The 26,501-nt window shown below is 41.5% G+C and overlaps 1 protein-coding gene across 4 annotated transcripts; it reads right to left on the reverse strand.

Annotated features, from left to right (window-relative positions):
* Positions 1–26,193, reverse strand: Api5 (apoptosis inhibitor 5). 4 transcript variants are annotated; one of them, XM_016001040.3, is made up of 14 exons: positions 25,945–26,193; positions 18,213–18,374; positions 16,557–16,650; positions 15,974–16,039; positions 15,379–15,530; positions 13,272–13,478; positions 12,661–12,765; positions 11,395–11,484; positions 10,083–10,264; positions 9,161–9,254; positions 8,680–8,736; positions 6,682–6,758; positions 6,032–6,219; positions 1–2,074 (listed from the first exon to the last, which is right to left on the reverse strand). In XM_016001040.3, exons 1-13 carry the CDS (start codon positions 26,011–26,013, stop codon positions 6,042–6,044), a joined length of 1,533 nt encoding a protein of 510 aa, XP_015856526.1. In that variant the 5' UTR covers positions 26,014–26,193; the 3' UTR covers positions 1–2,074; positions 6,032–6,041. The 4 variants fall into 4 exon arrangements, with proteins under 4 accessions (XP_015856526.1, XP_015856525.1, XP_006982549.1 ...); XM_016001039.3 differs by having other exon boundaries at positions 1–2,079; positions 25,945–26,188; XM_006982487.4 differs by having other exon boundaries at positions 6,083–6,219; positions 25,945–26,178.
* Between the last annotated feature and the right edge of the window lie 308 nt (positions 26,194–26,501).

A 26,501-nucleotide genomic window follows, 5' to 3' on the forward strand; every position in this document is an offset into this window, starting at 1 on the left:
AAAATTACAAAAGGAAATTTATTTCAAAAGCATAAGGAAACATTTACATTTAAACAAGGGGATAAACAGGTGTCTTGCCGAAGAAAAAACATATTTATGGCATGAAGATTTTCTTCAAATCTCTGAAGCAAAAAGAACTAAGTTATGCACTATTGCCTAGGCAAGGGAAAAGAAGCAAAGGGAGGAGGAGGAATGCAGTGAGCTCTGCATCAGACATGAGGTCAAGTTATTTCTGCTGAGTTTACAAATACACTCAGACAAGGAAGGAGGAAAAATTATACTATCTCCAAATTTATATTGCTGTAGTCCAATTCATTTTTGTACTCGAAATGGCGTTAGACCGTGGCTGATCTATCTCTGAGGTCCATACTAGATGGTCACAGTTTTCAATTGGCAATTCCATGTTCCTATGTCTGTTCAGATTCCAAGGAAGCCTAGGTTCAGCTCAGTCTTGTGGAATGTTCAGAGATTATTGCCAGCACTCCTTAGTCAAGCTGACCAACTTCTTGTGCTCACTTGTATTATTCTAGACTTCTAGAAATATTATCTCCATAAATATGTGCAGTAATTCTCACAAAGGGGTTTTGCTTTTTTCCCAGTGTAGAAGTAATGGTAATGAAGACACCTGTATAAGAATCGAAACCTCAAAAAAACCAAAAAAAACAAACAAAACAAACCCCAAAACAAAAAAAAATTAACAAACCTACTAGCAATGACATCTGAATATCTGATTTGAATAGCAAACTTGGGGAAGGAAAATTGACTGTGGAACAAAAATATATAAACATTCAAATAAAGAACAAAGGGTCTGGACTACTAAAATGCCCACGATATGAGACACTCCACAAACCTCCCATTTGTTGTTTTAATCTAAAAACTACTGGCTAACTTATACAATAATCTGATTAATAACCTGAGAAGTTAAATTTTGAAAGTGGCAAAAGCAAACTGAGCATCTTATTTCATGGTACTATGTCATCAAGTCACTTCCTGGGTAGCCCTGGTTATTAAGTCTCCAAATCCTAAATTACACTATCACATCCTGTGGGAACCTGTATGTACACTAGATCTGGCTGTTTTTCATCAACAAGGGTCTTCATATTTGTCTTTGAAAAACAGCCTTTGTTTTTAGTTTTAAACAATAATAATGATGACTGACTCAAATTCCTCCCTACTGGGGTAAAAACCTAGATACCAAATCAATAGTGGATTTAACCTCAAAAGGATAATCACTATGTCAGATGACCCATTCCTAGAATTTAAAATATTGATTTGTTGTACACTCAAGTTCCATAGCATGCATATATACACACAACATATGCTTATGTTTGTATGTATATTATGCATATGTACTCCCATTCAAATAATAAGACCCTGTGTTCAAAAGCTGTATCCCCAAAAATGGAGAAGAGTGAAGGAAGCAATGCAAAGCACTTACAGCCTCCTAAAAACCTAATGTCACTGGTACACTGTAAGAAGCTGGTGTTTAACTTAAGTCTTATTAGGAATGAATGCTACAACAGTGCCTAGCAGCTTCATTAGAGATCAATGAATGCAAAAGATTAAGACTGATTATTACTCTTCTCCATATATTGGGCAAAAAACTAACAGAATGGGGAGGAAAATAAGTAACCTTTCAAAAGTGAAGAACTTTACCAGACCTTGAACTAGACTGAAATTTCCATTAGACTCACTTCTCAATAACAAATTATCCAGATGTTTAAAAGCAAGATTCACAAGATGAAGTCTGATAATGAGGATATTGCGAAAACATGTCAAGGCTGCAGATAAAGCATCCAAAAATATTGTTGTGGTTTTACCTTGGACACAACCATGGTCTGTTACAAAAGTAGATCATACATACAAAGGTAGAAAGAACATTAGTTTTCAGCTGAAGGCAGCAGTCTTTTTTTAAAGGGACATCCCCGGCAATCCAATGAGTAGTAGATTGAAGAATATTAAGCTCATGACAATGCTGAAGAATGTGATGTCGTACTCAGTAGAGTCTTCCTCGACTACGATTTCCTCGTGTTCCCCAGCCTCGGCCTCCTCTACTTCCCCTGAAGGCTCCTCTCTGCTCTACGAAAAAGCGAACAGTGTTTAGGTCTTGCTCAGGACTTCATGGTTCAGCAAATAGAAAAAATACAGCTTGTAGTTCTGAAAATAGCAGCAGGCCTAATGAAAGCTAAAGTGGTATTCTGCCCGTCTTCAAATTCATTCTGTCTATCAAACCAGGGTAACGCTTACAGAGGCAGAGAGGTAAACAGCAAAGTGCCAGATACTTCAGAGCAGTTTGATTAAATGTTTCTCATTAGCAACAATGTTAGGATAACCATACTGGTAAGTTCTTATTTTGGTGCCTATCACTATCAAAGAAAAAAACTATAAAAATGTTTGCACTTACACAAAAACCTCTCTGGTCTCTCTCTATATATATGAGAAGTACCTTACTATCAACTGTTTTGAACAACGAGGCTGCGCTTTTGTAGGTGACACACAGGTGGTGTCTTTTGTTGTGATTTCACCATTCATAGCACTGTCACTCATGTTAAGTGCAGGTTCAATGCTGAGCCTTTGCATTCTTTCATGGGCTGTATGAACTCCCAGAACTGTCACAAAGCGCCCCCCCCCCCCCCACACACACAGTCAAGGCACACAGGAGAACAAGACCAAGAAGAATTAGCTCAAAAGACTCTCTCTAGTGAAGAACACTGTAGTTATCAGTGAGGCTAGACTGTTCATCATGGCAAATGAAATCGATCTCTTTGTTGAACTTCCTCACTGCAGCAATCAAGGCTGGCAATTGTCTTTCTGATCCACAATCTTGGTGTCTTGAAAAATACCTTTTAGGTCAATTTTACAATCCATTTTTAAAATTTTTTGCCATTATTGCTTATTAGATCTTCGATGAATCTCCCTTTTTCCAAAGAAGGAAAAATAATTTAATTCTGAGATAAAAACTAACTAGACTTCTCCAGTGTAGTCAACATTTTTCTCTGTAATCTAGTGGAGTTGCAGTGACTGTGGGGACTGTAACTTGTAGCCAGCTCTCACTCCTTCACTTCTTATTTATATTTAAGGAGCATGAGATTTATTCTTCCTTTAACTGCCTCCACTTCCTTTCTCTCTGGCATAGGAGACAAGGAGTTCCACATTACTAAACTATATACACCTAGTCCACAAAAATAATTTTCTTTAAATATCAGTACACTTAGCAAACTAATGCACAAAATTATTAGCTAGGCACTGACTATTAAAAACCAACCTTTCCATTTTTTCAATAATTTTTTTCTGGGGTATGAACGATACACAAAACAATTTTCTAGCTTTTCAAAGGAATCCAAACAATAAAATTTCATTTTTAATACAAAGAACAGAGTTGCTTTCATTGTTCAGCTACATATGAGTTGTTAAACTCTGTGCAAAAGTATCATTAAAGTCTGTCATCTCTCTATGTTGAGCATTTCTTTTTGATGTTCACTAAATGCAACTACTGTTAACATACAGGGTTCCACCCAAGTTTCTTCTTTTTTGGTGAGCTTCATTCTAAAGGACAATTTAGCATTTTAACAATTATTTCAATGATTTCTATAGTTTCTCTTAACTTTTAAGTTTTTATTAAATTTGTGTGTGTGTGTGTGTTCTGAGGATCAAAGCCAGGGCTTTGCATAAGAAGGCAAATGCTGTAAGCTCCATTCCTAACTGCTGGAAAAAAAAAAGTTCAATTGTGCCTAAGAATGTGCCCAGATCCTGGAAAAGTCTAATAGAGAAAAAGCACAGCAATAACAAACTGTAGAATGTCTAGTACTCCTGGCCTACTGGGGAAACTCCATGAGCAGGAAGGAGACTAAAATGAGCATCTATCTTACAAACAATGTGACTGAATATGTTCTAGTCAAGTGACTCATCTGTGGGCACCAAACACCACACCTGACAAGAAAAACTATCATTTGACACCGATCAGTGATAGAAAACCCTTTAAACTGTCCTTGTGAGAACACAGCCATGCTCCCCAGGGCAATGTGCAACACTGGCAGAATCCACCCTGACTTTCTACACCAGTGGGGCTTTATCTGCTTCGCAGGCTACTTTGCCTTTTAATCACAATGAAGATTACTGAAGTAGCTCAAACCGTGACCCTAATGTTGAAAATTAACTTCTTTTTTTGAGACAGGGTCTGTTTATTATGTAGCTTTGGCTGTTCTGGAACTTGCTATATAGATCAGGCTGGCCTTGAACTCAGACATCTGTGTGTCCCTGCCTTCTAAGTGCTGGAATTAAAGGTGTCTACCACCATATCTGTTTTTTTTTTCCTTCCACATTTTTAATAATAACACTTCCACTTTTATTTATTTAAGACTGAATTTTGTTTTATTTTTTAGCAGCTTTTAAAATTAAAATATAACCACATCCTGGTTTACTGGCATACAAGCTAAGGTGTCACATTTTCTACATTTGTTCTCCAACTTCTATCAGGCAGAGAGTTCTATGAGACAAAAATCTTCCTGGAAACTCATAGTAGGCATGTAACCGCCCAAGAGAAGAGGAATACTTTTTTTTTCATACTGTGCAAAACCTCATGGCTACTTTCATTCATGCTACATTCTCACAGCATCTAACTGATTTTCCAATTGGTACAGATAACACATTAAGTCAAAAGTTACCAGAAGGTAATATCCAATATAATAAGACAATGAAGACTCCTTTCTGTTTACAAAATGCTCTCAAAAATATTCTTACCTGAAGCTCATAAGAACTCTACTATCCCTATTTTTCAGGTAAGAAGCAAAGAGACACACGTTTATATGCAGTTAGATAAATACCACTCAATATATCCCCTAATTAAGTCTTTAAGAATTCATTTAATGCCGTGAGGTGGTGGCACATGCCTTTAATACCAGCGCTTGGGAGGCAGAGGCAGGCAGATCTCTGAGTTCAAGGCCAGCCTGGTCTAAAAAGTGAGTTCCAGGACAGCCAGAGCTGTTATACAGAGAAACCCTGTCTTGCAAACCGAAGACCAAAAACAAACAAAGAACTCATTTACATGAGAGGGTTCATTTCTCAATCTAAAGCTGGCTTTCTTCTATCTGTCTAGTCAACACAGAAATTCAGGCACTGTAGAGGAATTTACTTAATGTCACCATTATCTCACTTGGAAACAGAAATTGATGTAAGTAAAATATGGCTCAGAATATACTTAGAAAACAACACTGCAGAATTAACTGCAATTAGCAATCAAAATCAACCAATCAATTGTTTGGTTGCTATTGTTATGATTGTTACTGATATTGTTATTATAGAGACACAGTCTATAGTGATCTAGGCTGACCTCAAACCTGCTGGCTACTTCTGCCCATTCTGACACCTCTGGATACAGGGTTTTGTTACTCAGCCCAGGCTTGCCTTGAACTTGTGATCCTCCTGCCTCACTTTCCTGAGCACTGGGATTATAGGTATGTGTCATTATACTCCATACATTCTTTTAAAAAAGGATTTATATGGGGAAAAGCCAGTAAGAGACAGACTTATTACTAGTTCTAGAGCCTTCAGAGAGAATGGACAGGTGGGAAGTTCTCCTAGCCAAGGGGGAGTAGAAAGCAGTGGCAGAAAGATTGCATCTTGGGTTAAAGAAGACAGTGTAACTAACAGCATCCTCCCAGCCACACAATGCTCCGCCATCTGACTCCATTTTCAGCTAGCCGCAGAAAACCAGAGTATTTTCAGCAATAGGCTGATAAGTCCCAGAGACCCTCTATACCATATTTGCCAGAGCCATGTCTTTCCTTTCTTGGAAAGTATACACAATGGCTCATGACAACTTCCTGTTTCTGCTGGTTCCTCTTACTACAGCAGGCATATTTTCCATTTCAAGTGCTTAGGTGCCACATGCTTGGTTCAGTGAGCCCACAAGAGTTATAGAGAAATGGGATATAATTATTTCCCCAGTGGCCCCCTTTTCCAGGCTAACTCAGAAAAGCAACCAAAGAGAACTATGGTATACTATATATAATTCACAATTAAAAGCACGTACCACTTTCTACCTAATCTCTTGGACTGCTTGTACCCAAACGAAAACGCTCACCATAATTAAAGTTGCCCAAATTGCTGCTGTATTTCCCACTAGGAGGATTATAAATCTGTCGGGCATCCCTTTTTGGTCCTCCTGGAGATTTCTTGGGTGGTGAACCTGAACTTGTATCTTCACTGGCTCTCTTTTGCCTGCAACAGTGGGGAAAGCAACAATTAAAAAGCACTGTATTATTCCAAAAGCTACAACACAGTTCTAAATCAGTCTGTGAACTGTAAAAGATCTGCTAAAGAGGAAAGTCACTTTGGAAAATACGTAGATAAAATTTCATGCTATCACAGTAACTGCTGGGTTATACAGTTATACAGGAATTACCAAGGGCATTTACAAATCTTTAAATTACTTGAAATATGTGGTTTCAAAGACATATGCAGTCCTCACTGTGCAAAGCTGTCAACAAAGTCTAGTACTGTGACAAGTGTGCAAACATAACCAAGTACTCCAGGGTTGTACACTACCACCCTGTTTTGTAAAGCCCTGGAATGAGACTTGCACTTTAACCACCATTTTTTAACACTTTCCTGAGAATCATTTCGCTATCAGTGTATTCAGGATTTGTTTACTCTCGAATCTCTTTAATATCCATTTCTTACCCAATCTCGACTTTCTGTACAGGTTTCCAGGACAATGTTACTGTGCTCTTATAAGAAGGAGGAATGTGGAAGAGATCCTGGAGAGACAAAAACCAGAATCAGCCAAGACTTCTAATGGATGTGCTGTTAGGGAGTAGTGGCCGAGGAAAGAGGCAGGAAGACACATCTTAAAGATTCGTTTTGTGCAAGGCCTTGGGTTTAATCCTTCACATTGAAAAGAAAATGTGAGCCAGGTGGTGGCAGCGCATGCCTTCAAACCTAGCACTCGGGAGGTAGGAGCAGGAGGATCTCTGAGTTCAAGGCCAGACTGGTCTATATAGTAAGTTCAGGACAGCCAGTGCCACACAGAGAAACCCTGTCTTGAAAAACCAAAAAAGTGTGAGGAGGAAAAGCTTTCATTTCTTGTGCTGGCAGATAATCAGAGGCCCAAAGAAAACTGTGTAAGAAAAGAAACCGGGGGCAATTTTGTTGTAAAGGACAGGGATTACTTCCACTAATATAATTTTGTGTGTGATTTAAATTAAACCTCAGCTATTTTTTTTCCTTCAAAGTATCTCCAAATTTTAGGATGAGACATCAATATTTACCAACTTCAATGAATAAAGCCAAACAAGAAAGCTTTCATTTTGCACAAAGACAGTCACTAGGGTGCTTCAATGTACAGAAAACATTTATTACTGTTTTTGTGCTGGTGCTTGTGCACATGTGTACATGTATATGGAGGCCTCAGACTGATACCAGGTGTCTTCTTGAGGACTTTCCACTCTAGCTTTTGAGACAAGGCCTTTCACTGAACCAGACTCGTTTGCCAGAGAGTTCCAGGGATCCCCCTTGTCTCTGCCTCCCCAGTACTGGTATTACATGCATGCGCACTTTGCCTGGCTTTTTACATGGGCACTGATCAAACCCAGGTAACAAATGGCAGCAGATATATATTATTAAGCTTTCATTAGCAGTTGTAAGTTAGGGCTGGGTATTGATGTAGGGTGGTTTCACTTTGTTGACTAGGCCTGTCTTGAACTTGTGATCCTCCTGCCTATACCTCTTGAGTGGTGGAATTATAAAGCACACCACACATTCACTGACTTCTGCTTTGAATGCCTTTTCACTTCTTATCCTGGAAACATGACACTTATGCTCCATGTCTAATGACACTATCATTGTCCCTGCAATGCTTTCCTGTTCTTTTGGATAAAAAGCACTTTCTCCATAGCATTTCTACTATATTAGCTGAAGTCATACTTGTCCTCACTTTATGCTTTATCTCTGGTTGTTATAAACACACTAGTAGATATTTAGGAAAAAAAGAAGAGGAAGGTAATTATAAATTAAAGGCAAGGTACCACTAGCCTGCAGCACCGAAAAGTCTGAATGAATTACACAGCTAAGTTTACAAAGAAGGCCACAGGAAAACATTTCATGTGCTATACATATAGCACCTGCCCATTATTACAACAAGCAGTGCAAAGTTTCACTGACGACTCAAAAAAACCCAGTAACATTAAGACCACTGAGGGCTGCAGAGATGGTTCAGTGGTTAAAAGCACTGGCTGCTCTTCCAGAGAACCTGGGCTCAATTCCCAGCACCCACATGGCAGCTCACAACCATCTATAACTCCAGTTCCAGGGGATCCAACATCCTAACACATATGCCATGTAGACAAAACACTAATGCACACAAAATAAGAATACATCTTTTAAAAAAAAAGTCAAGTCTTCAAAAACAAAACAAAAACACCACCAGAAGTTTAAGCTACTGAAATGTCTAAGTCTACTTCTATCTTCTGACTGCTTTGCATGGCTCTCTCAGCTTTTCCAACCTTTTAAATTCAGGTTAGCTCGAGAAATATCACTTATTATTTATTACAAAGAAGTATAAAGTTTTAAAATTAGGATGGCAAATATTAGGAATGAAATTACATCTCCCTACTGGAGACACATGAAAAACCTCTTGTACTGACTCTAGTTAGCTGGCAGGTTAGGGAAAAAGGGACTCACCTTGATTAAAACATTGATATTATTTGTTATTTTCAATGCAACAACTTTTATCTTGTTCTGTAAAAGGAACAGAAAATTAAAATTCAGTAAGTTCTGTGTGTACATCCCATTCTGCATGCAACCAGATTCACATCTCTAGGAAGAGAATTTCTAGGTAGAGGTTTAAAGCTATAGAAAATACCTCCCTCCCCTCCCCATTTCTCTACTCTAAGCAAATCAACCAAGCTTCTTTTGGCAGGCTAGAAAAAGGATGACTTGTAATTTACCTGAAAAACATACAGGGCATGAAGTTATATAAGAATCGTCTTAAAGGAAACCAGTATAAATTACAGAAAGTTGTAATGAAAACTGGAGAGATTTCATTAGGAGTGGGATGAAGCCTGGTTTTATTATGAAGATCAGGGAGATCCAAATCCCAGCAAGAACCCACAAAGTCTGATATGGGACTGACAACTTTTGTGTCTTCAGCCAGCATTCTTACCTCCTCGGTTTTTAAGGCCTCGCCTGTTTTACCCTGGAGAGCCAATCGGAGTTGTCTGATATAAACCTGAAGGCCCCGTGCAAAGTATTGCAACCTAAACGACAAAGTATTTAATCAGTAATTCATCATTTCAATTTTGATCTTAAATCATCTATTGTGGCAGCAGAGCAATCCACAGTGCAAAAATGGCTACATGAACAACAACAAAAAGAGTACTTTCTTAAGTTGTTTGTTTCTGATCCAGTATTTCATCAAGCATTTGATGCTGAGATGGATTCTTGCTATGCTGTCCAGGCTGGCCTCTACTGTGCCCAAGTGATTACTGTACCTCAGCTTCCTGAGTGGCTGACATTATACAGACACTGTGGGCCATGATGCCTGTCTTATCAAATAGCAAACCACTCCCAGTGGAGAAGCAGAGGCTAGTTAACAGGTGACAGTGTGGCTCAAGCATGCAAAATGTAAGAAGCAGGTTTATTAATGGAATGATTCTATACAAAATATCCTTATGAAAAGCACTCACTAGTTTTTCTAGCACTTTCAACACTGCTGAATATTATCAACTGTGGATACAGATATCTGATACCTACTAGGTGCTGGGCATTGTACAACTTACTCATATTCCTACTGTCATCCAGATTTAACAGATGAGAAAAATCTAAGGAGTAAAGTGGCTGGGGGCCCAAGGTCATATGGCAAGTGAAAAGAACCAGAGTTCATTTGTTTGAAAGTTCACTTCCCACCAGGGATCTATGATGTCACATCTGTGAAATGTTCACAAATTCGTGTATTCTGGACTTCTCATCCTACTCCACTATATATGGAAGAGTAGAATGAGATATTGTAAAACAAAATCAAAACTCAGGGAGCTTCAAGATTTTTCACTTTGCCAAGAACTAAACCAACTTCCATCCTATATTACCTGATTTTGAAATCTTTGAGCTTTTCTGCATTCAATTTGGCTGTTAAGAAATCTGGAAGTTTTCGGCCCAACTGGTGAAAACTGTACAATAAACATTCCACATAACTGAACTGCAGCTTGGGCTCTTCATTACCAGCGTTCTCTCCATTTTCTGCTTCTTCTGGAGGGAGAGGCATATACTCCTAAGACAGGAGAGACCAGATGTTTGCAGTCTGTTCTAAAGCCTCTCGTTTCGAGAGATACCCATGTAATCCTAAGGCATGGTTTTAAGACATAGAACACTAAAAACAGACTAGAAATTGAGCTAGGATCTATTGGATCAATATTCTGGCACATCAGCTATCATTATTAACCTGTTACAGATGCCACCATTAATAACAAAAGTAGAAATAGGTAACTTTAGGCACTAGGCACCAAAGTTCAGAGACAAGATTCATTGTACACCAAGACTATATTCTTAATGAATTAAAAGAATATTTTCTAAAGTCCAACTCTTTACACTGAAAGTATGACAGAGACATTCAATGTCAGCCTTACAACACCCCAGTTGATACTGCAAATCTGGAAGCAGCAGATGTTGAATGTCTCCATATATGCCAAGGGCCTAAAGCTTACCTCTGGCCATTTATGTAACTGCTCACATCAAATACAAGAGTCACTCACTCCATGATGCTGATAATGATTTTTATCAGATGGCTTATTCTCCACAATTACAACTTAAAGGACAGACTATTTCCTGGTTGCTAAAGCTACTTGGCCTTAGGCAGCTACCTAGTTGGTGGCCTGGAACAAATGGCCTTTGTAAGCCAACTACAGTTCATAGCCTATTTAGCACAATCAGAAGAGTTAGTGATACTTTCTTTTTCACGGACATATCATTTTGATTTGGGAGCAAGGGGATGATCTAGTCTCCAAATCGTGGGTGATCTTTTTTTTTTTTTTTTTTTTTTTTTTTTTTTGGTTTTTCGAGACAGGGTTTCTCTGTGTAGCTTTGCGCCTTTCCTGGAGCTCACTTGGTAGCCCAGGCTGGCCTTGAACTCACAGAGATCCGCCTGGCTCTGCCTCCCGAGTGCTGGGATTAAAGGCGTGCGCCACCAACGCCCGGCTTTTCGTGGGTGATCTTTATGCAAAGCACCAGCAACAGGAAATACCAAGATCCAGAGACTTCCTTACAATGGAATTAGTAGAAATCACTAGAATTAGCGTTCAAGGCACATTTCAAAAGATAGTTCTCACCATGTAGAAATTAACAGTAAATTAAGTCTTTAAGGTTATAAACTGACCACACACAAGGAAAGAAGAAAGCTCTTACCAGTAACTTATCAAAGAGTTTTCTTAAATTTGTTTCTAGTTTTTCCATGTCACCACAAAATGAACTCATCTCTGCCAACAATTTTAATACCTAAAACATACAAATTTACCATTAGAAGTATTTTTTAAATGAGCATGGGCTAGGGAATGAGAGTAATTCTATATAGCTTTAAAGGACTGTGCTTATTTTCAATTATGCTTTTCAGAATCATGTTAGAACTGGAAAATTCCCTCGAGTTGAAATCTTATAGTTAAACATTAAAGAAAGTTTAAAGGCCCTTCGTACAGTCATAGGGTCTGTATCTGAGCAAATCTAGTTCCCCTAATTCCCAATACAGCTGTGAGAAGCAAGGAAAAGAATACACATGACTCTTTCTACTGTAGCCTCATAGTGACAGTATACTGAAAAATGATAAATACATTAACCTACCAAGCACTACTCAGAATCTGCAACAGTAACTAGTCACTCAAATGTAAGGTGGGTTCTCACTACTGAAGTTAGATCTAGGTAATATCTGAAAATGCTAGTAACTGCCAATGTCTGGAAAGCTCATCCTGCTCCATCTAATCTCCGACTGACCAGCTTAGCCTAGGACATCTGAAACAAACTACTGTGCCACGGGTTGTGATATAAGATTGAGTCAAGTTAAATGTGGGAGGAGTAATACTATAAACACATGAAACACCACAGATACCATGAAAACTGTGTCTGCTACAACTGAGATCCAATGCAGGAGGGTGCTCACTCCATTGGAGGACAGGGGTAAAGGACACATGGTGTTAATCTAGTTTATTTTTAACACTTGTAAATTTGTGTGTATGGGCATGTGCCTGCACATGTGGAGGTCAGAGGCCAACTTACAGCAGTCAGTTCTCTCCTTCCATTACACGGTTTCTGGGGACCAAACTTCGGTCATCAGGCTTGGTGGCAAATACCTTTACCTGCTTGAATCACCCCACTGGCCCAATCTAGTTTAAATCTGTATGGCAAACTATCATGAATTAAGCACCTATTTAAAAATCTTTAGGCTTCAAAGGTATAAGCCCTGTACAATGACATGTACAGGCAGCGCTGTCCCACCGAAGCAGCTACAATGGAATCCATCAATCACTCCTATGCAATTAATTCTGGCCTAGAAGATTACAGGCTAGCCACTGCCAGACGTTGCAATTATCCCTTTGGAAGTCAGATCTAAATCAGTGATTCACATTTCTGCTGAAATATGGGACTAGCTTTTCAGTGCTGAAAGCAAGAGTATTCTCTTACCTCCAACTGTATATCAAGACCTTCCACTGGGGTAGTCAGGGTACTGAGATTAGGGAGAACTTGCTCACAGAAATATGTCACAAACCTTGTAGAATGGACATTTTTCTGTAAAAACAATGGAAAGAACAAAAGTCACAGTCTTTTTTCAAAGATTACAGTAGACAACTGGCATTCAAAAGTGTGAACTAAGTATCCCACCATTATGTAACTTTCCCTGCAAGGTCACCTGGAACACTGGGACATGGATACATCTTGGATGTCCCCTTTGACTCTAAAGTTTAGTTTAGTGGCATTTTAGTGCTGGACTTGCACATTGCATATTTCCCAACAAGGACAGATCCTTTATGGTTTTCAAACTAGGCATACACATCTCAGAAAACTCATGCAGGGGAAACAAAGCTCGAGACAGAATGCACGTTCTCACAATTTTTAAAAAGTTTCTAAGTAAGCCCTCAGAGAAATCTCTTGCTGCCTTGGGTTCTTACAATGCCATTCTGCTTCTATTTGCCCCACTAAGAATGCTTTCATGGGAGGTCTGAGGAGTGTTCAAGTCAACATGGACAGAGTGAAGAGTAAGCCAAGCGTCAGCCAGGTAGGAACAAAGAGCTCACAGAGAAGAGAGGCACGGCCTGCCGTGTGCACTGCAGGAGCCTGTCCACACAGTCAGGGTCTGAAGGGCTGAAGGTCTGCTCCAGGTCAGCCTGCTCCGCCACCAGCTCTACTAGCTGCTGTCTTCCACTCACTGTCTGTAAGCTTTTTAACCCAGACAGTATCTTCATGAACAGAACAAATTCTTCACCAGTCACATCTTCCAGGACCTGGGGGGAAAAATGACAATTTAGAAAAACAGCATTTTTAAGAGTTGAATGGAAGAGAGAGAGAGAGAGAGAGAGAGAGAGAGAGAGAGAGATCAATAGTGAGAGTGGCATTACTTCAGTTATATCCTAATGCTTCTTTGTGACAAAAGGATACGTTTTAAGTCCAGAAAAGGGAAAGCTGTATTCTCGACGAGGACCAAAATTATTTTAAGAAATTTTGCTTTTTTTTTTTTTTTTTTTTTTTTGGTTTTTCGAGACAGGGTTTCTCTGTGTAGCTTTGCGCCTTTCCTGGAGCTCACTTGGTAGCCCAGGCTGGCCTCGAACTCACAGAGATCCGCCTGGCTCTGCCTCCCGAGTGCTGGGATTAAAGGCGTGCGCCACCAACGCCCGGCGAAATTTTGCTTTTTTTTAAAACATACAAATCACTGCCAACACACAGAACTTCACAAATTTACAGTATATCTCAGATTAAAATTCCCAAAATGAGTAGGAAAAATACATAAAAGAATCTTGATGAAGGTGGGGAATTATAGAAATGATTGAGAAATTCTGTAGTAAATTGGTAAGTCAGTAGTTTCCTATGACTAAGCAGCATTGCTCACACCATCTGGCAACTGTCCACAGGACACACGTGACATTCTTATTTAAGTCCTCTGTGTCAGTGGGCTGATAGTTATACTCACTGACTAAAGCGTGCAGTTCTACTCAGATGACTCTGTAAGACGTGGTATGTAAGAACATTACCACCTTCTCAGCAGGACAGCTACTTCTTTCTTACTGAAGAATCTTAGTGGGTAAAGTCTTGACAGAGATAGGGCTGAATTTTCTTTAAAATTCTTTTCCAAATTTGGCACTATAAAAGTGGGTGAAGAGCCAATTTTGACACCCTTTGGCAATCCTAGCCTTTCTAACTATGCTAGATGCTGACAGCAGACAAATAAGCACAGTGTGATGGTTAATGACCTGGGAGACAAACCCATGGGCATGCCTCTGAACTTACATAGATGAGGCTAGCTTCTGGGCATGCTTATGTAGCGTACCTTAATTAATGTGGGTGGCACCATTCCACATGCTGGGGTGTGGAATTGCCGGATAAAAAGGAGACAACTAGCCCAGTACAGCATTTCTTTCGGTTTCCTAACTGTGGCTGCAATGTCACGACTGCTTGCAACTGTGGGCTAAAACAAGCCTTTCTTCCCTCAAGTTGCTTCTGTCTGGTGTGGGAGTTTGAATGTAATTGGCCCCTATAATCTCACAGGGAGTGGCACTATTAGGAAGTATGGCTTTGCTGGAGGGAATGTCTCACTGTTGGGGTGGGCTTTGAAGTCTCTTTTGCTCAAGCTTCCCTCAGTTGACTTCCTATTGCCTGTAAGATGTAAGACTCTCAGCCCCAGCACCATGTCTGTCTGCATGCCACCATGCTCCCCACCATGATGATAATGGACCAAACCTCTCTGAAACTATAAGTGAGCCACCCCAACTAAATGTTTCCTTTATAAGAGTTGCCATGGTCATGGTGTCTTTTCACAGCAATAAAATCCCCAACTAAGACAATTTTGCCATAGCAACAATGTAAGCAGCTAATACAAATGCTTTCATACTCTTGAAATACTTTATAGGCAGTGAGAAAAAAATTATTTTTTCTACTATTTCATTGTGCTATTTTATTTTGAAATGCTCCAGATACTTGGACCATCTCAAGATGGAAAGAAGAATAAGGAGCAATTAGGATAACACCAAGGATTTCAACATGATTACACCCTTTAAATCAGTGTGAGTCACTAAGGTGAATAAAGGAGTGGTAAATACAAGGTATAGAACACTTCTGCAGTGGGAGACATCACTCATCCACACCCAACATTGATAACTATCAGTGAATCGCAAGGTGACTCCAACAGACCTTTTTGGATTCAGTGAGTATGAGTTCTTCAACTTCCTTAGTTAACACTTCATCTGGGAGCGTCTTGAGTTTTGTGGACAGGAATTTAATTGCTCTTTCTCTAACAATGTCTTCTCCTTGAAGAATCTGGCTAAATAAGCCACCTAACGTTCCTGTAAAGAAAAAGAGCAGCTGTAAAGTGTGAAGCGTTTACATTTACTTCATCATTGTTCAGGAAAGTGAATAAACACCCTGACTGCCATCAATGCTGGCTAAAGTCAGTCTGAAACCTTTACAGCCAGCCCAGAAAGGTCACATGGTTTGCTCCCACAGTCAGCTTAAATAGGACTGGAATTTCTTTTCAACCACAATCATAAAGTTCAGGTATTTTGGAATAATTCTTTAAAGTTGCAAAAGGAACTTTTCAACACATTTCGAGGGGAAATTTGAACTTTTTTTTTTTAACAATTACTTCTATTGGAAAGTCACATACATCTAAGTTGGGAGGCCCCCTTTCAGATTTGCTCATCACTTTTATGAAAAAGACCTGAGTAAAGCCCAAGCTTCCTGGTTTCCCAAGACTTCAAGCATGATTAAGAAAGAGAAGTGGATTTACCTTTTGCATCCATCTTAAATATACTTAATAGAGCATTGTTCACCAAATTAAATTCTGCAGAGTCATCTGGGGAGAGAAACAGTAGCATGGATGAATAAAGGATAAATTTAAAATACCACCTTCATTTTCAAAGCTGAGATTCAACAGAGTTTCACACAGATGATGGAACAAGTAACCTACGCCTAAGCAACTCTTCAGAGGATCAGGGACACATCATTCCTTTATAGGGGCAGAGAACATCACCTGGCATGCCTGGAAAAACGTGTGTGTGTGTGTGTGTGTGTGTGTGTGTGTGTGTGTGTGTGTGTGTGTGTGTGTCTCACCACAGGGAACAGGTGAAATGATAATATGTTAAAAGTCTGAAGAGAAGTCCACGGTTATTCTTTTATAAACAGAATTTAAAACAAAACAAGTAACAGACTCAGAAGCCAGTGAGTTTCACAATGCTGAATGAAAGAAGTTCAATATCACCTGCCAGAGGCAGGACCTTCCTGCTTAGCACCCATACAAAACAAAGGCAAGAACAGCCACTAGTATTCCAGAGAGAATATTTAGATTAAAAGGAGGCAAAAGAACCTCTCACCTGTCTGCAGAAGCTGGGTCAGTATATCTGCTACTCTTGGAAGATTTTCTCCTGTTGCAAACTGAGGCAGCTCTTTAATTGCTTGGCGTCGTATCTGGGCATGATTTCAAACAAACAAAAAGTAACTAAATGGCATCATCATAAAGCAATGACAAACTCAGCTTTTTTTTTTTTTCTTTTCCCCCTTCTTCTTCTTGTTTTTTTTTTTTTTAAACTCAGCTTTTAAGACAACTAAAACCAGAAGAAACCATAGTAAGGAGCACATAAACTGTAACATATAAGATGCTTTTTCCATTATTGTGTCCATTTGTGAATGGTGTGGGAGGGAGGTACACATGGCACAATGCGCATGTGGAGGTCAGAAGACAACTCTGTGAAGTTGGTTCATTCTTTCCACTTCACATGAGTTCTGAGGACTGAACTCAGGCTTATGCAGAAAGTATCTTTACCTGTTCAGACATCTCACCACCCATAAAGGTGAGTTTATTGTTGAAAGATATATACTTTTATTTATGTCTCTGTGTGTATGCACTATCTATGTGCTTGTGCCCAGAAAGGACAGAAGGACAGAAGAGGGCACTGGATCCATTGGAAATGAAGTTAGAGGCCACTGTAAGTGCCTTTGAGTGTTGGGATAGGCCCTTTAGAGGGGCAACAGGTGCTCTTAATTGCTGAGCCATCTTTCCTGTTTGTAACTGTTTTTAGAAAAATTTGCCCGTTTGTTTTTGAGACATGATATTGTTATGTTGCCAAGACTGGCCATAAACTTCTTGGCTCAAGTGATCCTCTTTCTCAGCCTTCTGAGCAGCTGGGACTAAGATATGTGCCACTGGCTCAATTTACTATTCAGGTTTCACAGAATAAATAAGACAAATGCAGCTGAAAGGGATATTACGTTCTGGACTGGAGCAGAGAGTTCAGCGATAACAAACATGTTTGTATGTGACTTATATACAACTATTGGGGTGTGACTTTTAGGCATGTTCATACACTATTCCTTTAGAACAGCAACCATGACAGAGCCCTCACCAGGAGTTATTTTAGAGTCTTCTACATTGACTACTTACAATTTGAATTAAAAAAGATTCCAATTTACTAGCTCTTACATTAAAAATGATAGAGTTTATATCTAGCATACTCTGCATGAAATGCTAGTGATTCACTGATTTCATTTAGAAAGTTAAGAGCTAATAGCTTAAAAAAAATTAGAAGCCTGCACCAATTACTAGAAATGCTAATGGTTAATCTAAACCTTGGGAAAGGATGATTCTTAATCTGGTAATCAGTTACAAGTATTACAGTGACCATCTATTTTTTATGACACATATAATACATCTACAAGTACAAAATCTGCATTAACTAATTTAGTATGAAATATGAAAAACAATCTAAGAAAAGATGTGAGCTACATTCTATTTTTAGCAATGGGTAAGGAAGAAGCAAAACAAAAAATTTGTTATTCCATGCATTCTTCATAAATACAAGATAATAAACTTAATAAAATAAAACTTATTTTCTCAGGTGTAGCGTTCACTTTGGATCTGGTACAAAGTGATCAGACCATATAAGCCGATTATGGACTGATTACTACTTTGATCTTGTTACTTTTACATACAAATACTAGAAAGCTTAGTGAAGAGTCAATCATAAACTTACTGACACATCTTCATCCTCACAGAGGTCTAACTGTGCATTGATTGCAGAATCAGCCAGTTCTGGAAAATGCTTAAAGAATTTTGGAATAAACTGAGCTGCTAATCGCTTCTCCTTGGTGCCGCCTTTCACGCCATCCAGTATCACTTGGTAGGCATCTTTATGCTGGAAGGAAGACAAAAAGAACAATACTGAAGGACTAGAACCTATGGGGAGATTCACCATGCATGCACCAATGCTCCAAATGTTTACAAACACTATAGTTTGACTACTTAAATTAGACATGACCTTTTACTCTATTTCCCTATTCTCCACTGCCCAGTCCATTTTATTTGTCAATTAGGAAAGAGAGAAATGTAACTCTAATTTTAAATGGAAAAAAGCAAGTAAGCTGCTAACGTCTCAACATCCTATCATTATAGGTAGCACCAGGCCTCATGACTGTGTCATGCTTTAAAAATGGAGAAAGATATTGTCAGATTCTCACAGTTGTGTTACTTTACTAAAAGACACCTGTGGCCAGGCAGAGTGGTACATACTTGTAATGCTAGTACTCAGGGGGCCGAGGCAAGAAGGCGGCAAGTTTGAAGATGGCCTAAGTTACACAGCAAAACCTTGTCTTACCCTGCCTCCCACCCTCAAGGACCTGTTCTAACTAGTGTCTTGAGAAGGTGAAAGGAAAGAAAAATTTAGTAATTTTAACAAAGTTTATTTTCATCTTATATTTTACAATGTGAAAGCAGCAACAATTTGTATAAGCCAGCCAATTTTGGATTAAGACAAAGTCTAACATTCATTGCACATGAGAATACACCCAAAGCGCACGTTTCTGTCAAATAAAAAAAAAAATTAAGCGCTCTCAGACACTCAATGTAAAGTCCAGTAAGTTCCCATTCCTCCGTATAGGGCTACCTCCCAACTGGTGCTTTTACTAAATGGCAAGAAATACAGAGTAAGACTTCTGTATGGACATACAAATACAACTTCAGTAAGAATAAAGTTCCCTAAATTATCATCTTAATACCACACGTGGACACAGTGGGGACCACTCTGCCAGGGTAAGCGCTGAGTGCTGTACTTACTTCATACCAGGAAGAGAGAGTAACTAATAAATATCCACCATCAACTTTTATTCTAACAACTTTCGTGGCTAATACTGGCTAAATGAACAAATCAAGCTGAGTGGAGTTAGGAACATGTGAAAGTGAAGGTCAGTTTCTTCAAACAAGGCTAGCTTCTTCATGAAATGCAGGCATGACATCACTCTTCACTTTTTACTTGAAAGTAAACTATACATTTTTCAGTATAAATGCTGAAAAAAAAATCATGGCTGACTCCCACCACTTTACATTCTTGTGGTTTGTCTGAGCTCACCATCAGATTCATAAAGTTAGTTATGAACAGTTCTGACACCCTTTTTTTGCAGAGCAATACAAATCTGATTTCCATTAGCTCAAACTTAAAGCTTTACTTTGAAAGTCTCTTGGAGAAACACCCTACCTTGTCTAAATTAAAAAGCTCTGCTTATAGTAAATCTTGTTGGATGCCAAGGGTGGGGAGGGGAGGGGGTGTGTCAGTAAAGAGGAATCATTGGAGACAGTCACTCCAAGTCTACTAGGGATGGAGTGACACACTGTCTACATGCCTCACAACTAACTACTCTCTTTATTTTCCTGCTGAGAAAACAGTGAAATCATTTGCCCAGGGTCACATAGCAAGTTAAGCAGCAGATTCAAGACCCAAACATAGTTCTGCTGGCTCTAAAGCTTGTCAGACCCAAGAACTTCTCCCCACAAAGCAAACTTTTAAGTCCTAAGCATACACTCTGCACAGGCATCTAAGGTGGATCCAGCATCACAACCTTGGGAAGTCATTATGATTTAACACGCTGACTCCAAAAGTCAAAGTTCCACTAAATAACTAAGCAGTGATCATTAACAGATGTCACCCTGACTACCACTTACATAAGGCCAACCCAACAGGTAGCTCTTTGATTGTTTTCTAACTACTGCACCGACAAGACTTCTCTTTTCTGTCTCCCTAAAGTTCAGTGTGTGTGTGTGTGTGTGTGTGTGTGTGTGTGTGTGTGTGTGTGCGCGCGCGCGTGTGCGTGTGCGCCCACATGTGTCAGGACGCTGGGTGTCTTCCTCTACTACCTTCAGCTCATTTCCTTAACTATGTATTTTTACTTAGGTATATGTGTACATCCCTGTATGTGTGTGAGGGGTGAATGCAGAGGTCAGAAGAGGGCATGGGTTCTCCAGGAGCTGGACTTTCAGGTGGCTGTGAGCTACCCGATGTCTCTCCAAGAGCTACAAGTGCTCTTAACTGCTGGGCCATCCATCTCTCCAGCCCCATCTCCACATTATTTCTTGATGATCCCAAGGCTCATAGATTGGCTGGTCAGTGAACTCCAAGGACAGCATGTCTCCACCTCCCCAACTGCCCAGGCTTAGGGTTAGACATGAGCCACCATGCTGGGCATTTATTCGCAAGCTAGGGATATACACTGTGGTTTCATTATGATATATTCATATATGTATAGAGTTTGAATTTGATACTATTTAGGTTTCTAGTATTTTCATATATTTTTCAGGAATTTGAACTTGGTCTTTGGCTGTAGTTTAATCATACAAAATAAAGCTACTAAAAGAATAGTATTTCATGCAACACAAGTCAGCAAACCAAGCCTCTTCCACCCCAGGAGGCAATGCACTCAGGATTAGGGAGCAAGAGGACCTATCAGAGCTTTGGGATTACACAGCATCTCAGATCAGCCTACTGCCAGCCTCTTAACAGCTTCTTGACACATGTGCCAAGGTCAGTTTAGGAAGGTCAAGAAAACCTGAGGTGGTGGGTTCTCTCCTTTCACCACGTAGGTATTGGGGATTGTACTCAGGGTTTAATGGCAGGTGACTACCTGGTGGGTCATCTCTCCAGGCCAGATAATAAGTTGTTTTGTTTTGTTTTTTTGATTTTTCAAGACAGGGTTTCTCTGCGTAGCTTTGCCCCTTTCCTGGGACTCACTTGGTAGCCCAGGCTGGCCTCGAACTCACAGAGATCCACCTGCCTCTGCCTCCCAAGTGCTGGGATTAAAGGCATGCGCCACCACCGCCCTTATCGGTGATAAGATAATAAGTTTTTAAAGGACAGAATATCACTATGTGGTTCAGGCTGGCCTGGAACTTGTTATACAGCTTAGGCTAGCCCAGAGCTCCTCCGCCTCCCTCTTCCTCCAGAGTGCTGGGAACACAGGGGTGTTCCACTAGACCAATTTAAGTATTTACATTTTAAAATTAAGTTAAAATGTGAAATAAAGGTGGGTTACACCTACATTGTTCTATCATGGCTACTTGGAAGCTGGAGGCAGAGTGCAGTGAGGAGGGCCAGAGGAGAGGACCTGAAGACGCAGAGTTGGCATCAGGGGGGCCAGTGTAGTACAACATGGAAGTGAAGGGGAATGGAAGACGCTGAGACATGAACACTTATTTAGAATTGATCACTTGCAATCTGCTTATTAGAAATGCAGGCTCTCATCTGTCTATAAAGTAAAATTCTCTTAATTTACCAGAGATAGACCTTTTTTGTATATATTTCTTTAAGAAATTATTTCCTAAACACATGAACTATGAACCAAAGGCTGAGGGGCCCCCAACTGGATCAGGCCCTCTGAATAGGTGAGACAGTCGATTGGCTTGATCTGTTTGGGAGGCATCTAGGCAGTGGTACCAGGTCCTGGGCTCGTTGCATGAGTTAGCTGTTTGAAACCTGGGACTTATGCAGGGACGCTTGGCTCAATCTGGGAGGAGGGGACTGGGCCTGCCTGGACTGAGTCTATCAGGTCCATCCCAGTCCTAGGGGGAGACCTTGATCTGGAGGAGGTGGGAATGGGGGGTGGGCTGGGGGGAAGGGGGGCAGGAAGGGAGAGAACAAGGGAATCTGTGGCTATTATGTAGAACTGAATAGTATTGTAAAATAAATTTTATACACACACACACACATATACAGAAATTATTTCCTAAAAGACAAGATACAGTGCAAGGATTTAATACTTATCCCCACAACTTTATAATTTGGTAAAGGAATAAGAAAAAGCATACATGAAATAAAATATACACGAAGTACTATTAGTAAATACAGAAACAGTGACAAGGATGTTCAAAAAGGATCTGGGCTGGAGAGATGACTCAGTGGTTAAGAACAGTGGCTGCTCTTCCAGAGAGAGGAGATGGATTCCTAGTATCCACGTGGTGGTTCATAACTGTCTATAGTTCCAATTCCAGGGAATGATAATACCCTCTTCTGGCAAAACTCAAAACAACAACAAAATCTTTAAAAACAAGAGAGAGGCATCTACTGCTTGAGGGAAATTAGCTAATAAGATTTGGGGGAGGGAGGCTAGGATCTGGGGAGATAGCTGTCTAGAAAGTGCTTGCTATTTTCTAGTCCAAACCCCAGAATACCTGGGAAAGGCTAGGCATGATGGTACTGCTTAGAATGCCAATGGAAGTGGAGACAGGAGGATGCCTGGAGCTTGCTGTTCCAGGTCCCAATGAGACTATTTCGTGAAACAAGGTGGACAGCTCCCGTGGAATGATACACAAGTGACCTCTTGCCTCTATATGCATGTACACACTTGGACACATCTCCCTCTAGGCCTCAGGGGACTTGTGTGTTTCCCTGTATTTGGGGGTGCTGCTTTGAAAGTGTTGACCTAGAGAGGGGAAGAGTGGTTTTTAGCTGAAAACAATCAAATTAAAGACAACAGATCAAAACTGCCAAAGTCTGTTTCAGAAGGGTCTACGTAGCAATCTGCCAGGGAACGTAACATGAAAATTCATTTTGCTAAACACAGAAGGTATTTTCTCTTTTCTACAATGGTTGATGTCTCCCCATTAAGCTAGTTAGCTAAAATTTTGTTAGTTAAAATTGCAGCAACATCCTAAGGCCCACTATGCTTTTTGGTAAGCATTTCCAGGCATCTTCTCTAAAAGGGAAGAAGTACCACACAGGCAGGACCACTGTATTGGTTATGCTGCCATCAGGGTATTAAATAATGTGGTCACCAGAGTGTCATGAAGGTGCTGACTACCCACTTCCTAGAGGCCATCATGCTAGGTCCCAATGCCCAGCGCTTAGTACCCGGCAGATGCTCAAAAACCATGCTGCATCCAGGAACTTGCCAGCACCCCCTGAGCTGGAAAAACAGGACTCTCATCCTTTTTACCTTCTGTCTTTGAAGCACTCTTCCCAAACTGCAGTGTTGCCCTGAGAGAGCCATCTTTGACCCCCGAAGAGAGCTATCAGTTCAACCCACTTCTTACCATAAGAATAACATAAGGGGGCTGGGGAGATGGTTCAGCAGGTAAAATGCTTGCCATATCCTCATGAGGACTCGAGTTCAACCCCCAGAACCCACATGAAGTTTGGCTCACAGTATGCGTCTGTAATCCCGTCACTAGGGTGGCAGAGACAGGAGGATTTCTGGGCTTGTTAGATAGCCAGACTGGCAGAATGGGTGAACTCCAGATTCAGTCAGAGTTTGTCTCAAAAAAAATAGGGTGGACAGTAAATAAGGAGGACACCTGATATCAACCTTGGCCTCCACATGCATGCATACACACAGGTACACAAACACACATGAATATCTGCACACACATATATTCACTCACATACTCAGTAAAAATGAAATTTAAAAAATTTAAATGGTAATAGAGGATCTGTGTAACTCTCACTTCTCACACCCTGCCACACTGGGGCCTGACACTTGCACATTTAGGAGCAGTCTGGAGTTTAGACTGGGATGATCAACCTGCAGTCTACAGTATTCCAACATCCGAGGGGAAGAAAAAGAACAACTTAAACATATGTGCCTGCAGGCATCTCAGAAAAGGATACCTGCCCCTCCCTATACAAACTGAACTTGGCTTCCATCTGCCCTAATGTACTCTATGTAGGTGGCTGACAAAAAATACTTTCCCTACTCAGCAAAAATTGGTCGGGATTAGACAGCAGGAAAGCACACAGTTTTCCCTGGAAAATTTCTCTTTAGGAGAGCACCATCCTTGGAGTAGCGGTGGTAACAAACCCCTTATCTCTTGTGAGTTCGAGGCCAGTCTGTTCTACAGAGCAGTTCCAGAAAGTACAGTTTTCCCTGGAAAATTCCCGATTTCTCTTTAGGAGAGCACCATCCTTGGGAGCAGCGATGGTAACATGCACCTTTAATCCCAGCACTCGAGAGGCAGAAGCTGGCATATCTTTTGTGAGTTCGAGGCCAGTCTGTTCTACAGAGCTAGTTCCAGGACAGCCAGGACTACACACACACACAAAAAAAACCCTGTCTCAAAAACAAAACAAACCAATCAAAAACAAGCAAGCAAGCAAACACCACCACCCAAACAACAACAACAACAACAACAACAACAGACACCTAAAACCTAAAAAAACGAAGAGCACCATTCACAAACCGGTAGCGAGTTCCTATTGTTGGTTACATCCCTAGTCTCTCTTGCTGATGTGCGACACAATTAAGTTTTGGTAGGACAGTCAGCTACGCTCCTCCCTAACTCAGTTACAATCACCAACAAAAGTACGATGGCCAAGGCTGCCGAATCACTTTTCCTAGGAACAACGAACCCCTCTACGACCGACCATCCTATTTTCCCATCTTGTAGTAAGCGGAAAAATCCTGCTTCACAACGGACCTAAGAGCGTGTACACACCTATGAAGGCGAACCTATACCTTCTGACAATAAAGTCCCTACAGACATAGAAGTAGGGAAGGAGAACCACTTGAAGTTGGTACATTCACAACACCGAGTTTCGTTCTAACACGCCCCGCTTCCCCGCAAACTCAGTAAGGTTCTACTTGAACTGCACGCATCCTAAGGGACAGGAAGAGACTCCTCCACCGCTCAGCTCAAGGACGTTTCGCTTTCTACGCCGTGGGATGAGCACACAGAGAACTCACCAAAAGCGTCTAAGGACTGAAAAGGTGGACTTCTAAAACCTCCTGGCCAGCCTGGGTTCTTTTTCCCAGAGGACATGCACGTGACCTTACTAACTCAAGTTCAAAACAAAGCTTCAAGGTCTGGACCGGGAATTCAGCGGTGTTAAGAAAACGACGCCTGGGGCAAAAAGAGCGGAGAGCACTTCTCAGAACATTCTATTCGGGGCTACATCTCCCCCCTCTCCACACCGGTTCCCTGCGACTTTCTTCACAAAATTCTTCCACTCAGAAACAACACAAAACGCCTGTCCTTTCCTCGCTCATCACGAGTCGCCGGGGGGTGGGGTGGGGTGGGGGGGAGAGCACGAAGCTGCCACCGCGCCTCCAACGCCGGCCACAGATGGGTGCCCGACAGGCGCCCAAACGCGCAGGGAACGAGCGCCGCCGCCGCCGCCAGTTCCTATCCAAGCCCCGGCGACAGGGCCTCGCGTGTGCTTTGCACAAGCCCCGTGTCCTACTCTTTCTAGATCGCTCACAACTTCTGCCTCCAGAACCCACAATTTGGATCCCTGGAGGAAAACTTTCCATTTCATCACAGTCCGGGAAATGCGAGTGGCGGCGCGGCTGGACGCGGGGTCCCGGGAGACAGCGGGAAGGCCGGGCTGCGGGACCGCGCGCTCCCGAGCAGGCCGAGGCCGCGTTCCCGCCCCGAGTGCGCGCCCGGCGACGCGGCCCAGTGCGGCGGGAGTCCAACCCCGAGCGGCGGGCCCTCCAAGTGGGACCTACCTGGCCCACTTGCTCCGTGGCATCGGCGAGGATGCCGTAGTTGCGGTACAGCTCCTCCACCGTCGGCATGCTGAGCGCCAAGTTCCGGGCCCGCTCCCGCCGCCCAACACGTAGTCGGCGCCACTGCCGCCTCCACGGAACTTATCTAAGCCGTCGACCGCCCTATTACGCCGGCAGCTGCCGCCGGGGCCGCCACCAGTCACAGCGCACAGCACGGCCCCGCCCCCAACGTCTACGCGGCGACGGACGCGTCGGGAGCGGCCGGCGGAGGCAGCCGAACTTCGTCCCGGGATCTATCGCCCCCTACTGCTCGGCGGTGCGAAAAGCAATCAGAAGGAATGAAAGACTGTAAGCTTCTGCTCCCCGCTGGTGGGATTTTTTTTTTTCTTTTTAATTTTTAGAGACAGGGTTTCTCTGTGTAGCTTTGCGACTTTCCTGGATCTCGCTCTGTAGACCAGGCTGGCCTCGAACTCACAGAGATCCTCCCGCCTCTGCCTCCCAAGTGCTGGGATTAAAGGTGTGTGCCACCACCGCCCAGTTGGGAATTGCTTTAGTGC

The sequence above is a fragment of the Peromyscus maniculatus genome, chromosome 4 (genome assembly GCF_049852395.1).
Source record: "Peromyscus maniculatus bairdii isolate BWxNUB_F1_BW_parent chromosome 4, HU_Pman_BW_mat_3.1, whole genome shotgun sequence".
NCBI lineage: Eukaryota > Metazoa > Chordata > Mammalia > Rodentia > Cricetidae > Peromyscus > Peromyscus maniculatus.